At 59.4% G+C, this 14,146-nt stretch overlaps 1 protein-coding gene across 1 annotated transcript; it reads right to left on the reverse strand.

Moving 5' to 3' along the window:
- Positions 1-1,652: 1,652 nt before the first annotated feature.
- FDXR (ferredoxin reductase) lies at positions 1,653-11,777 on the reverse strand. The gene is made up of 12 exons (XM_065896367.1): positions 11,650-11,777; positions 10,414-10,511; positions 6,106-6,201; positions 5,785-5,907; positions 5,492-5,605; positions 5,054-5,155; positions 3,955-4,062; positions 3,624-3,708; positions 3,291-3,490; positions 3,037-3,208; positions 2,244-2,414; positions 1,653-2,111 (listed from the first exon to the last, which is right to left on the reverse strand). Exons 1-12 carry the CDS (start codon positions 11,726-11,728, stop codon positions 1,981-1,983), a joined length of 1,479 nt encoding a protein of 492 aa, XP_065752439.1. The 5' UTR covers positions 11,729-11,777; the 3' UTR covers positions 1,653-1,980.
- Between the last annotated feature and the right edge of the window lie 2,369 nt (positions 11,778-14,146).

Here is a 14,146-nt window from a genome sequence, read left to right on the forward strand (position 1 = left end):
GGGCGGGAGTGTGAAGGCAGATGCGCGCGGTAGGTGCTCAGCAGACCTCCGGGAGCAGGGGGCCGGGCTCCTGGAGCCACCGACAGCCCCCTTTCGTCCTCTCTGCTCCGTGCCCTCTCCAGCCCCCTTCGCTCTGGTCGAACCCAGCCACGGCCCCAGCTCCCAGCCCCGCTCCCCAGCCCCCGCCCGGCTTCCAGCAGCAACAGTTGTGGGGCCCGCAGCCCAGACTCCCACGTCCCCACACCTCACCCTCCCCTGCGGTGCCGCGGTGCCGGGCGAAAGAGCTGGAGGGCTCGGCGACCCAGGAGACGAACGTCTTGGGCGCCTCGCCCGCGCCCTTCCCTCGCGCCCGCCGCGCGCCTGTCACCTCGGCCTCTTCCTCACCTCCTCTCCGCCCGCCCGGGTCCAAACCCCAGGCCCGGTCCCCGAGGGTCCCGGTCCCCCGGCGCCCCCTTCCTGGGGTTCCCTGCGTCCACCAGACTCTCCCCGGTGCCGCGCCATCTGTCTCCGCTGTCCTTGCCCGCGCGGCGCCTGAGCCCAGCCCCAAGTTGGCGGCGAAGTTGGCGCCCCCGGCTCGGCGCCCGCCACTCACCGGGGGGAAGGGGCGCTGCGCCCGCGCCCAGAGCCCGCGCCGGCCGCCACCCGCGCGCTGCATGTCCCCGCGCCTCGGTTCAGCGCGCTGGCGCGTGCTGTCCTAGCCCGCCGGGCGCCTGAGCTAGGACGCCGCGGGGCCGGTGCCCGTGGCGCGGCCTGGCGCGCTGGACCGCGCCCGCCCCCCGGGCCCCTCTAGTGGCCCGCTCGGCGCCCGGCTCCGTCCCGGGCTGGGCAGCGCGCCGCGCCCAGGCTTCCAGGGCTCGCCGACCGGCTGTGGCGGAGCGCTTGCCGCCGCCGCCACCCGCGCGGGCCCGCCCCACCGGGGCCCGCAGCCTCCGCCCCGCCCCGGACCGCCCCGGCCGGCCCACCCCGCCGCCCGCTCCCGTGCTGTTCTAGGGCTCTTGTTGCCCGCCCTCGCGTCCCTTCTCCCCTCTCCACGACTGTGTCCCCAGACCCGACAGGACACTCGGGACCAAGCGCAACCTCGGAGAAAACAGGCTGCCCGGAACCCTGGGTTCAAGCCCGAAGCTCACTGGGTGTGTGACCTTGGGCCGGTTAATTCCGAGAAGCCCCCTGTCTATAAAGTGAGGTCAGCATCTTGGGGCCTGGTGTAAAAGATGGAGAACAGGCTACGGACATTGAGGTACTATTTTTCAAGGCTTGTCAGTCTGGCTGGAAACCAACAAAGGCGGGAAGGACAGAGTGGGGGACCCGCACCAGACAGAGGGGCCACAGGGAGTAGATGGGGCAAGCTGCTGCCCAGCTCTCTCTTTTCTTGTTTGGGTTGTACTGGGGACTAACCAGGGAGGGGACCCAGCAGTAGGGCCAGCAGAGCAGGCAAGGTGCCTGCCGTGTGGGCAGAAGGCAGGTAGGCTGCCGCAGCAGGGCCAAGCTGAGAAAAAGACGGTGGGTGCCAGCACTGGCTGCCAAAACCCCTCAAGCCCCCAGGAGGCCCCTGAACAGGGAGCTGGCTCTGCAGCGCCACCTGGTGGCTGGAGGGGAGCTGCAGCTGGAAGGTGACCCCGGGCCCAGGAAGAAGTCGCACATCAACCACTGTCCCTCGGTGGCAGGTGTTTTATTTCCAGCATATTTCCGACCTGGTGACCCTCCCAAGTCCAGCAGGAGATAGGCAGTGGGAAGGAAGGTCAGCCTGCACCTGCACCCATCCCTAACTAAGGTTATCTCCTTGCTGAGAGTTACCCACAGTGGCAAGAGCGACTTTCTGGTACGAGGAAATGCTCAGAGGCCCCTGGCAAAGGGGCAGCCAAGGCCCCACGCCAGGACGGCCAGGCGATGCAGCTGTGGTGCAGAGTCCTGCTCAGACTGACCCCGATCCCTCTCCCCCGCACAGCACTCCTCCCCTCCGTGCCTGCCTGGGATCTGGTCTCAGCGTCCCAGCAGCCACAGCATCTCCTGAGGATCCAGCAGCTTCTCCCTGGGCTTCCCCGCACCCTGGCCCCGGGACACCTCCTCAGCATCCAGCTTCTCCCAGTCCGAGAAAGAAACAGGCCAGACCCCTGCGGCAGAGGGAAGACGGGTCACCGCTTTCACCTCCTCCTCTACCCCAGCCCAGAGCAGCCCCCTTCCAAACAGTGAAAGGCCCAGGGACCCCCCACCCCACCTCCCAGGAGCTCACCCAGGGCCCAGACCTCGGCTGCCGAGCAGGGCCTTGATGGCCGCGTAGCCAGGCCTGGGGCCAGACGGCAGCAGCCCCGCTATCAGGTCCTGCAGCAGAATGTGGCCGGTGGCGAAGCTGTCAGTCATGGTAGTGGTGATGACACCTGTGGGCCCCCGCTTCACCCAGCCGCTGCAGTAGAGGCCTTGGAGAGGGGTCACAAAGGGGTAAGGAACGGGGAGTTGGCTGGACACCCCTGGCAAGCCTGGGCCTCAGTACACACACATGTACACACGCCTCCATACATCCCACGGCCTCCCAGCATCCATCAGCTGGGCCCACTCTGGCCGCTGGCCCACTGCCCTCAATGCTTCCCAACCTGTATTTACCATGCCATCCCCCTTACACCTCAGTGTCCCTGTAGACCAGGAGCTCCCTGTAGGAGCTGGGTCCTGCCCACCTTGTTTCAACAGGCTCTCAGTAAACACTGAACGAATTAATGAATGACTAGACAGGTCTGTGGATATTAAATCAGGCTGGAAGCTCGCTGAGGCCAAGGGGCTGCCGCTTCATCTCCAGTCCCAGCACTAGGCCTAGCCCAGAGCAGGCCTCAGTAAACTGAATGACTTAATAACCAGACATATGTGTGGGCATCTCAGCTAGACTGGGAGCTTCCTCTAGGGCCAGGAGGAGGCTGGGGCAGGGCCAGGGTCTTGGGACAGGGCCTGGCTCAGAGCAGGTTCTCAGTGCATGTCACCGGATGAATGAATGAATGCGAATGGCCCCAGGAGACACCAGCCTCCCTGTCCCCCACTGCACCCTCTCACCTGGCACGTCCACAACCCGGCCCTCCACATTGGGGATGACCCCCAGTTTGGGGTCAAAGGGCACACTGGGGTCGATGGGGCAGCTCTTATACCCAATGCTGCTCAGCACCAGCCCACAGGGGAGGTCCTCCACGTCTCCAGTGGGCACTGCCCGGGCGGCCTCACCAACGCCCTGTGGGGAGAGGGTGGGAAGCACCAGGCTGGGGCTGGGGAGATTTGAGAACGGGGGTGTCTTCGGATAACGGGAGACTCACCTCCAGTCTGGTGACTGCCAGGCGGATGCCTGCCGCTCGCCGCCCATCTGGCGAGGGCAGCACCTGCTGAGGGCTTCGGAAAAAGCGGAGGCCCCAGGCGCGGGAGGCCGATGCCCGGCGGGCAGCCTCCGCCACCCCTGGCTTCTCCATGGCTGCTCGAAGCAGTAGTTCCATCAGCCGCTTCCTCGGGCGAGGGACCTCTGTTAGCAACACAGAACATCTCAGGGCGGTGTCCGGGTTACAGCCCTCTCCCCTAATGCCCTCTCCCGAGCCCTCTCTGACCTAGACCATCCCCTCCCTGGTGAGCCGGGGGGCCGGGCCAGGGCCCCTCACCCTTGATTCTGTCCTGAAGGCCCAAGAAATCCGCAGGATCCAAAATGGGCCGAGTTCCTGGTAACTGAATCATCTCCCGAAGCTCCTTGGAGGTGTGGGCGGGGAGTGGGGGAGGAGTCAGGCCCAGAGCGCTGTCTACTCTGAGCCCACCCCAGAGCCCAGCCCAGGTGGGAGACACCACCAGCTCCCACCAGCACGGAAGGCACCGGGCCCCAGGGGGGGCCCTGCCTGGCTCTCCCTCTTCCACCCCAGGCAGCTCTGCCCTGCCACACCCCCCAAGGAGCAGACCATCTACTTGGGACCCTGGCCCCTCTCCCTCAGGCCCCAGCACCTTAATGGTGAAGGCCACTTGCAGGGGTCCACGTCGGCCCACTATCCACACCGTCTTCACCTGACTCTGTCTCAGTGCCCCCAGGGCAGCCTCCGTGATATCCGTTTTCTGGCACAAAAGGAGGACCTTAAAGTCGTTGGACACTGACAGCAGAAGGGGGACCTCTCCATTGGCTGGGCGGTGAGAAGGTTGGCAGCCTGAAATGGCACCACTGCCCATCCCCCCGGTGGCCGGATGCAGCACTGCTGCCAATTCTGAGAATGGCTCCAATTAGTAGCAAACCAGGCCCACGCTCTTCATTCAACAAGTGTTTACTGAGTGTTTACCACGTGCCAGACACTGTGCAAAGGGCATGGATGGGGGGGGTGTCAATGTTGAGCAAAAGAGATGTGGTACTGGCCTTCACAGAGCTTCTGATCTGGTGGAGAGAGAGACTTATCGAATATTCAATAAAAAGTATAAAATTGCAGCGGTGACAACATGCTTTGAAACAGAAGTAGCCAAGTCTATGGGAGGAGAGTATTACCGGGAAATGGACCTATTCAGGTCCATGGAGGCTTCCTGGAGGAAGGGAGAACTGAACCAAGAACTAAAAGATGCAAACAGGTTAACGGGCAGGAGGGGAGCTGAGAGGGTTCTGAGCAAGAGGAATGGTGTGTGTATACTGAAAACTTTTTTTAAAAAAGCCTATGGGGGCTTCCCTGGTGGCGCAGTGGTTGAGAGTCCTCCTGCCGATGCAGGGGACGTGGGTTCGTGCCCCAGTCTGGGAAGATCCCACATGCCGCGGAGCGGCTGGGCCCGTGAGCCATGGCCGCTGAGCCTGCGCGTCCGGAGCCTGTGCTCCGCAACGGGAGAGGCCGCAGCAGTGAGAGGCCCACGTACAGCGCAAAAAAAAAAAAGCCTATGTAGCTGCAGAATGTGAAGGGGGAAATGGTATGAGATGAAGCTCACGGGCTGCCTTCTAGAAGGCCTTTGCCCAGTACCAAGGGGAAACAGAGGCTCAGCGTGGAGGCACGAGGCCCAAACCCTGCAGACAGGGGCACCCTCTCCTTGGTGTGACCACCCCTCCACCCCTCCGGCCCTTGACCTACCCACTCACCTCCAGGTACTCAGGTGGCGTCAGCAGGATCCGGGCCACATCCAGAGCAACATTCCCCTGCCCCAGAACCACGGCCGTGTCACAGCTCAGGTCCGGCGCCAGCTGGAGGACAGAGGTCTGGATAGGGGTCCCCTAACCTCGGCCCCAGTCAGGCTAATCTCAGCCTCACGCCCAGTCCCCGGCCGCACCCTCAGGCTCCCCTACTCTCGGAAAGTCCACCCGCCCTGAGCTTCAGCTCAGGTCCCTCCACCCTGACCCGGCGCCCCCTCTTCCCAGGGGCCTCGCCCCTCGGCCAGCCTGATGTTTCACATCTCATCTCACTGCGTGCTTCCCAGGCCTGTGGCTCCCTCTTCCCCGAGCTGCGGCAGCTAAGAGCTGCCCCTGGCCCCGGTGGAGGAGTGGGGAGGAAGAGGCCGGGGGAGCGCTCCCCAAACTCACCTTCCGGTTCTCAGGAAGCCCATTGTACCAGCCCACAAAGGCCCGGGCTGAGAGCACGCCCGGCAGCTCCTCTCCGGGGATCTCCAGGCCCCGATGGTCCTCCGCCCCGTAGCTCTGAGGAAAGACCCAGAGGCCTCAGCAGCGGCTAAGGGGCCAGGCAGCCCCCGCCGGGCTCCCAGCGGCCTCCTTCCGGCTCCTCCTCCACAGCCTCCGCCGTGGCCCTCACCCCTAGGTCTTCCACCCGCTGCCACCAACCACTGCGGCGGCTCTGCCCCCTCCCCGTCTGCGCTCACCAGCACCACGGCGTGGTAGGCGTCCCGCAGCTCCTGCACGGTCACATCCCTGCCCACCACCACGTTGCCGTGGAAGGCACAGCGGTCAGAGTGGGCCGTCTGGGTAAAAGTGTTGATGACATTCTGTCGGGGCCCGGAGTGGGAGGGGTTAGAGGGTGGGGCAGCTCCAGGGCCCGTGGCTGCGCCACCCTCACCCCACAATGTCCGGGATGGCATCCCCCGAGAGGGCCTGGGGTCATTCCATGCAGTCAGGGAGCCTCCCTTCCCTCCTCACCTCAACCAAAGTCTCCAAAGCCCTGCTCTGAGCCCAGAGAGACCCACCTTCACCTCGGGGTGGTCGGGTGCCACGCCAAAGCGCACCAGGCCGAAGGGTACCAGCTGCTTCTCGTAGATGTCCACGTGGGCCCGGGGGTGGTGCTGGGGGAGAAGGCAATGGCTGTGGGGCCGAGGGGGGCCCCTGTGGGTCCTGCCCTTCCCAGGACAAAGCAGGAGAGCCCAGCTCAGCGGGCTAACAAGGTGGCCTTGACCCTCTGCAAGGAGAGAGAAAGGCCCACGACCCCCCATCTGCCTAGAGAGCCGGGCTAGAGGAGTGGGCAGCACAGGGCCAGGGCAGCCGAGGCCAGACTTCAAGGACTGCCAGCCCACAGAGATGGCGAGAACTCTGGCCAACCAAGGAAGATGGCAGCTTTCCCTCCACTGGAGTTGTATCAGGGGAGCTTCTTCGTCTACTTGGGTCAGATGTGACACACAGCCCTGCCCTAGAACCCGTGGACACTTCTAGAAATGCCCAGCCCACAGATGACCTGAGAACCACCCTTGGAAACTCACACCTGCTCTAGCCTCCGAGACCATCCTGTTGGAAAGTGGACCAGCAGGACAGAGACTTAGAGGCACAGCTGGGGCATGAGGGGAGCAGAGGGGGTGGAAGTGGCCCTACTCCTAGTCTTAGAAAAAACAATCTCACTCTTATGTCGGTTCCACATTGCCTGCCCCCCACCCCGGGGCACCCACAGGGGCCGTGGGGAAGGCTCAGGTTTGGGGGTCGGGCAGACAAGTGTGTTGTAGCTCCGCCACCAAACAGCCGCATGGCCCCGGCAAGTCCCAGCGTCCGCCCGGGTCTCAGTCTCTTCCTCTGTAAACCGGGACAGATGACACGCCCCTCAGGGTTGTTGAGAAACATCCCGGAGGCCAGGACGGTGAGACTCTGGGCCACAAGCAGGTTCAGGGTCAAGCAGCTGGGGCTCCCGTGGATGACACGACCCTGCCTCGTGCCCGATTCAGCGGGACTCGAGGCAAATGAGCTCCCGCCCTCCAGCAGCCCTCAGCCCAACAAAGCCTCCCGCTCAGCTCCTTGCCTTTGTCCACATCCCACTGCCTGCACCCAAGTCCCGGCCCCCCACGCGCCCATCGTGCCTCCCGACTCTCCCCATCCCCCGTAAGCCCCGCTGACGTCGCTGTGCCCTTGAAGAGGTGCAGCTCTGGAGTCCACAGCCGCGGGGCCAAGCCAGCCCCACCGCTATCTGACTCTGTGCCGCTGGAATGTTCCTTACTGGACCACAGAACATTCCTTCCGGCGTGGGCTTCTGGATGAAATGAGCAAAGCCTACACCCTTAGTCCAGGGAGTGACCTGCTGTGGGTGTTCAATCAAAAGCTGTCATTACCGTCACACCACCTTGCTCCCAAACCTTCCCTGGCTGTCCTGCCGTGGGACAAAGTTCAAACTGCTGAGCCTGGAGGTCAATACCGGACGCTATCTGCCTTTCCATCTTATCTTCCCTTCTTTCCAGCTGTGGAGCCTTCCCTGCAGCTCACAGGGCTCTCTCCAAGGCCACCTCCATAAGGCTCAACCCGCTGGACCTATCTACTGGTTCTCGCACAGGACTGGCCTCATCTTCCACGATGCCCTCCTCCCTAGCTCTCACAGGTCCCTCCAATCCCTCTGGCTGTTCTTTTCCAGGCCCCTTTTTCTCTGTCCCCCCTCTAACAAGAATATTCTCTGAGGTCTTCCAATCTGAGACCCCCCCCTTCCCTTGCCACCGCACACATTCCCTGGGGAATTGTCATCCGCTCCCTCCTGTGACCTCAAATTCCCGTGGACTTAGTGATGACATTCCACTCTCTCTCTTCTGCCCAGACCCTCCACCAAGCCTGAGACCCCTGAACAGCTCACCCCAGACACCTCACACCCATTGGGATGAAAGTCAGTCCTCCCCTCCCCCAAACCTCTCCCTCTCTGCTCCGGGGTCAGAAGCTGGGGCTCCTCCCTGACTCCCCTCTACCCTGTCCAGTCAGACCCCCATCCTCCCCACTGCTCTTTCGACCACCAGCCCTGCCTCTCGCTCTGCTGTCTGCCCTGCAGGCAGAGAGAGGGCTCCAGATCAAAAATGGGGTGCTTTCAGTCCCTTGCCTAAAACCCTTCACTGAAGCCAACCACCTATAGCAGCAGGCAGGGGGTTGTTTTCAAATGTTGATTCCTGGGCCCCAGACACAGTTTGATTAGGTGGGAACTAGGCCCAGAAATGTGTATCTTCACAAGTCCCCCAGGGGCCTCATGGGGGGAAGGGGGTGGACAGCACCAAGAGAAACTGCACGAGTCCAAGCTGGTCAGTGGCTTCCCAGCCACAAGGATCTCGGCCCACCTACCTCCTCCAGCCTCTGCTCTCACCCCTCCACCCTCACTGCACACGCCCACCTTCCTGAACTCAACGGTCCCCAAACCCGCATTCTCTTTTCTCTGGGTCTTTGTCACACGGTTCTCTGTGCCTGGGGCCCTCTGGCCTCTTACCCATTCCCCTGCCCCACCGGGCTGGTCCTTCTGTCCTTGAGACAGCAATCTGGACGTCACCTCCTCCAGGCTGGGTTAGGTACCCCTCCTGTACACGCCCCCCCCACCCCACATCAGAGCCCTAGAATACCGCATAAACCCTCTTCCCACCACTCCACAGCCTCCCACAGTAGACTGTCAGGTCTTGAGCACGGGGACCACGTCTGTCCTGCTCACACCCATGTTCCCAGTGCCAAGCTGTGCCTGGATCATGTCAGTGTCCAGTGGTTGATTACTGAATGGCCCAGCGTGGAGCTTAAGAGCGGGCTCTGCCATCGGAGTGCCCACGCTCAGAACCCAGGCCTTCCCTGCTCAGAGGTGGGGCCTTGGGCAGCCTCGCTCAGTTCTCATCTGTGAAGCAACAGTCATGCCACCTGCTTCGCAACTTGTCTTGGGGATGTGATGAGATGCTGTACAGACAGTGCCTGACTCGGCTAAGTGCCGCTGTCCCAAATGTGTTGCGCGTGGGCCTGCCGCGGGAGCATAGCCAGTCGCTTGGAGCTCCCGGTGGGCCAGGACCAGCTTGTAACTGGCCTCGGGGGCCCATCCTCCAGCACCTCCCCCAGGGAAAGTATGTGCAGGCCAGAGCCTTTGTTCACACTGGGGACATTGAGAATCCTGCCTGGGAGGCCTACCCTCCTCCCTCTCCAAATTTCAGGCTCAGCTCACACAGTGCCCCTTACACAGAGCCCTCCAGGACCTCCCCAGCCCCTGGGAGATCCCTGGTCTCCCTGCCAGCGCCCGTGCGGGAGGCCCTCTCCAGAGCCTGAGACCTCCTTCAACTCACTTCTCCAGGAAGCACTTTCTGACTGATCCCACCCAAATGGGCTCACACTGGTCACTTCATCGTAATTAGCTCTTTCCCCTGTGCTGCTTGGAAGCCGTGCTTAGGTCACTTTTTGGCAGGGTGACCAACTCATCCTGGCCTCCCCAAGACCCTCCCAGTTTTAGCACTGAAAGCCTTACATCCTGGGCAAACTGAGCAGGTTGATCACCCTACTTTTTAAGTATTAATATCTGCATGTGTGTGTGTGTGCATGTAATTAATATATTCATCCTTTCTCCTCTCTCTCCACAGCAAGGTCATCGTCCTATGTCTCAGTCAGCCTAGGTCTGCCGCACCCCTCCCCCACCCCACCCCACCCCACCGCCACCAACTCACACCAACCCATGATTCTCCCTCCCTCCTCCCTCCTCCCTCCCGCCAAGGTCTGCCGAGGTTTCAAGGGTGACCAGCAACCTTGGGGCCCTGCCCACCAAGGCTAATACTATAAACCTTGAGACCCCGGCCATGGGGTGGGGGGGAGGTGTGGAATGGAGGGTGGAGAGCATGCCGGAAGACCAGCACGGCATGGGGAGGGCTGGAGCTATTGGCGAGGAGCGCGCAGTGAGGGGCCTAATGTTACAGAAATCCCTGAGAAGAGGGGGTGGCCTCAAGATGCAGGATGTTCGGGACAGAGGGGAGACAGAGGAGAAAGAAGGGAAGATGAGGGGCACAACAAAGTCATCATGCAGGTCTGCATAAGCTCCCTGGAGTACTTGGCCAAGAAGGCATAACCGACCGTCTGCCACAGACCCCTGACCATCACCCATGAGGCAAACACACTTCTCTTCTAGCTGAGGACCTAGAGTGGGGAGCCCCAGGTGACAAAGCATGCAGGAGATGTCCCGTCTAGATGGGCTGGGAGCCCCTTCCCCTTCAGGGACCCAGGAGTGCTTTTAAAACCCAAAGGAGTGGAGCTTGCCCTTAGGATTGGAGCAGCAGGTGAATCATGGGAAAAGGAACCAGGAGGAAGCGGCTTACCTTTAGCAGGTGTTGGGCGGTGTAAAAGCCAGCTGGGCCACTGCCCACCACACAGATCTGGGGGGTCTGCTCCTGTGTGGAGAACTGCTGGCGGAAGCCTAGGGCAGGGGGGACCGGGGAGGAAGGTCAGTTCAAGACTCCCTCCCGGGACTTCCCTGGTGGTACAGTGGTTAAGAATCCGCCTGCCAATGCAGGGGACACGGGTTCAAGCCCTGGTCTGGGAAGATCCCACATGCTGCAGAGCAACTAAGCCTGTGCGCCACAACTACTGAGCCTGCGCTCTACAGCCCGCGAGCCATGACTACTGATGCCCACGGGCCACAGCTACTGAAGCCTGTGCGCCTAGAGCCCGTGCTCCGCAACAAGAGAAGCCCCAGCAATGAGAAGCCCGCGCACCGCAGTGACGAGTAGCCCCCACTAGCCGCGACTTAGAGAAAGCCTGCACTCAGCAACGAAGACCCAATGCAGCCAAAAATAAATTAAATAAACAAAATTTTTAAAAAAGACTCCCTCCCCATCCCAAACCCCAACTTCAGTGTCCAACAGAAAACAGTTTCCCAGGCTTCACCCTCATCTGTGCACTCCTCTTTTTCCTCAAAGCTTTAGCGTTTGCAGGGTCCCTTACTTCATCTGAATTCCCAAAGGCTGTGTCTCCATCCAGAGCCCTCATCTCACCCATGAACTTACTACGCCGCTGAAGATGGCCTACTCGACAATCCCCATCACCCCTGAAGCTTCCCTGCTCAGCACTTCTTAATTTTTCTCACCGGGTTCCCAACCCACCCAGCTAGAATACCACATCCTTCCAACAGACCCCATATCGCCCCTGTGGATCTCCCCACAAGGCCCCATTTTACCTCTTCTTACCTCTCTCTCCACAGAGCCCTCTATTGCCCATAGAGGCCCCTGTTTCGCCTCAGACTTCCCTCTTGCCCCACAGACCTCCTTATCACCCCCATTCACTCCTTCTCACTTCTGTGGACATCATGGTCTCCCCTTCTCACTTTTGTTGACCCCTGTCTCACCCCAGGAGCCTCACATATTACCGCACAGGCCGCCACCTGCCGCTGTACACCACCCCCATCTCATCTGCATGAGTGGACCCCTCCAGTCTCGCCCCTGGTCCCCTCTCTCTCCCCTCTCCAGCCCTGCAACCAGCTCGGCTCTTACTCCTATACTTAGCGCTCGCAGGCCTCCCCGCGCTCCCATTCAGCCCTACAGGTGCCCTGCTCCTACTCTGGGTGCTCTCGGAAGGAGGCAGCCGGGTCCGAGGCCATGCCGACCAGGGCCACCAGCGCCAACAGCGCGGAGCCATGCCTGGAAAGAGCAACTAGGCAGCGGACCCGACCCCGCCCTGATCTCCCACGCCGGCTCCGGCCCCGCCCTCGTCCTTCTTGTGACCCCGCCCACAATCGCGGCCCCGCCCCAAATCCCGCCTCCCACGCTCCAGGAAAGCACAGCGTGGCGGCTCCACCCACACACACGAAAGAATCCCGCCGCCCTAATGAAAAGCCCGCCCCCAGGTCCACCCCCTTCCACTGAGGGCCCGCCCCCCAGGACTTCCGGGCCGTATGTGACTCAATAAATTGCTCCGTAATCTTAACCCTCCCTCCAATTATCTGGAGCCTAGAGTTGGAGGAGAGCAAATCCCCATTACTGTTTCAATCCCGCCTGAAAGAAGGAACCAATTAGAAAGGAGCTTACTTTACTTACCCCACCCCCGGAAGCTGTCGTCGCTTGCTGATGACGCAAGCCTTTCCCATTTGATAGCGAACCCCGCCTCGTTTCCATCTCAGCCAATCACAAGCCAGGTTCAAGCGAGCCTCCCCGCCCATTGGGTAATAACCACAGAGTCCGGAAGTCTGGAAAAAGGGTCTCCAGGCAGGACTTCTGGCATTCCTTTCTCCGGCGCCGGGCGTTACACAGGTTTGACCCCGATAAGATGCTGTCCAGGTTGGGCCAGGGAGAATTTTAAACCTTGGAGATCTTGTTGCTTAAATCGTCCTCCCCTTTACATAGGTGAGGGAACAGAGAGGAGCGTCTTGCCCTCTGTACCAAGGGCAGAGCCAGATCTCCCACCCTTGTCCAGCAGGCTGGAATAGGGTGAGGCGAATGAGGCAATGGCCTGGAGTGCAAATTTTAAGGGGGCGCCAAAAACCTCAGTAATCAAAGTAATAACCTTGTAATGCAGTGTTTCAGAAGATCAAAATTAAGGCCAAAAAATCCACAAGAAACAAGATGTATTTTTTAATTTATTTTTTATATAGCAGGTTCTTATTAGTTATCTATTTTATACATATCAGTGTATATATGTCAATCCCAATCTCCCAATTCATCCCACCACCACCACTATCCCCCCCTCCCCGACTTTCCCCCCTTGGTGTCCATACATTTGTTCTGCACATCTGTGTCTCTATTTCTGCCTCGCAAACTGGTTCATCTGCACCATTTTTCTAGATTCCACATACATGCGTTAATATACGATATTTGTTTTTCTCTTTATGACTTACTTTACTCTGTATGACAGTGTCTAGGTCCATCCACGACTCTACAAATGACCCAATTTTGTTCCTTTTTATGGCTGAGTAATATTCCATTGTATATATGTATCACACCTTCTTTATCCATTCGTCTGTCAGTGGGCATTTAGGTTGCTTCTGTGACCTGGCTATTGTAAATAGTGCTGCAGTGAACGTTGGGGTGCATGTGTGTTTTTGAATTATGGTTTTCTCTGGGTATATGCCCAGTAGTGGGATTGCTGGATCATAACGAGATGTATTTTTAAATGACAGGTCCATAGTCACATCTGACCCAGTGATCCTGATGCTGCCTCCCCCACCCTTCCCCCAAGGGCCTTCTTGTGAAGCACATCCTTGGAGAAGCCTTTCCTGACCCATCCTCTCCCAAGCTGGGTTAGGGCCCCTTTTTGTCCCTGCAGCACTCCAGCCCATCATTACCTATTACACTGCTTTATCATTCTTTATTTTTTAAATAAAATTTTTAATTTTTAATTATTTATTTATTTTTGGCTGTGTTGGGTCTTCGTTGCTGCACGCGGGCTTTCTCTAGTTGTGGCAAGCAGGGGCTACTATTCGTTGTGGTGCACGGGCTTCTCATTGCAGTGGCTTCTCTTGTTGCAGTGCATGGGCTCTAGGCACGTGGGCTTCAGTAGTTGTGGCTCGCGGGCTCAGAAGTTGTGGCTCACGGGCTCTAGAGCTCAGACTCAGTAGTTGTGGTACACGGGCTTAGTTGCTCCGCGGCATGTGGGATCTTCCTGGACCACGGGCTCGAACCCGTGTCCCCTTCATTGGCAGGCGGATTCTTAACTACTGCGCCACCAGGGAAGTCCCTATCATTCTTATTTTTTTTATTGAAGTTGTCGACTAAAAGAAAAATGCACAATGTACACATCGTGAGTTCAGTTTTATTCCGGGACCTTACTGAGGACTGTAGCCCAGGAGACAGCCTCTCAGATTACTCTGAGAAACTACTCCAAAGAGGTAAGGGAGGAGCCAGGATATACATGAACTTTTTTTGCTGGGAAAAACATGCAGTCAAGGAAAAAAAGAGTATTGCTAATCACAAAGAACAGACATCTCGAGTTAATGCTTTTACTGCTTTTCCATGTAAGATGCAAGAATATGGGGTCACTGAAATTCTTCCTTAGATATATAAATTAACTATCTAGGGGCCAGTATATCCAAAGCACAGAATGCTTCCTGTTTTTCCCCAT

This window comes from Phocoena phocoena, chromosome 19, assembly GCF_963924675.1.
Source record: "Phocoena phocoena chromosome 19, mPhoPho1.1, whole genome shotgun sequence".
Taxonomy (NCBI): domain Eukaryota; kingdom Metazoa; phylum Chordata; class Mammalia; order Artiodactyla; family Phocoenidae; genus Phocoena; species Phocoena phocoena.

Excerpts from the sequence above, each read along its gene's own strand:
- FDXR (XM_065896367.1), bottom strand. The coding sequence starts at position 11,728 with ATGGCTCCGCGCTGTTGGCGCTGGTGGCCCTGGTCGGCATGGCCTCGG. Across the intron at positions 6,202-10,413 it reads CCGCCCAACACCTGCTAAAG|CACCACCCCCGGGCCCACGT; the intron begins GTAAGCCGCTTC and ends CTTCTCCCCCAG. Across the intron at positions 2,112-2,243 it reads GGCCCTGCTCGGCAGCCGAG|GGGTCTGGCCTGTTTCTTTC; the intron begins GTCTGGGCCCTG and ends CCTCTGCCGCAG.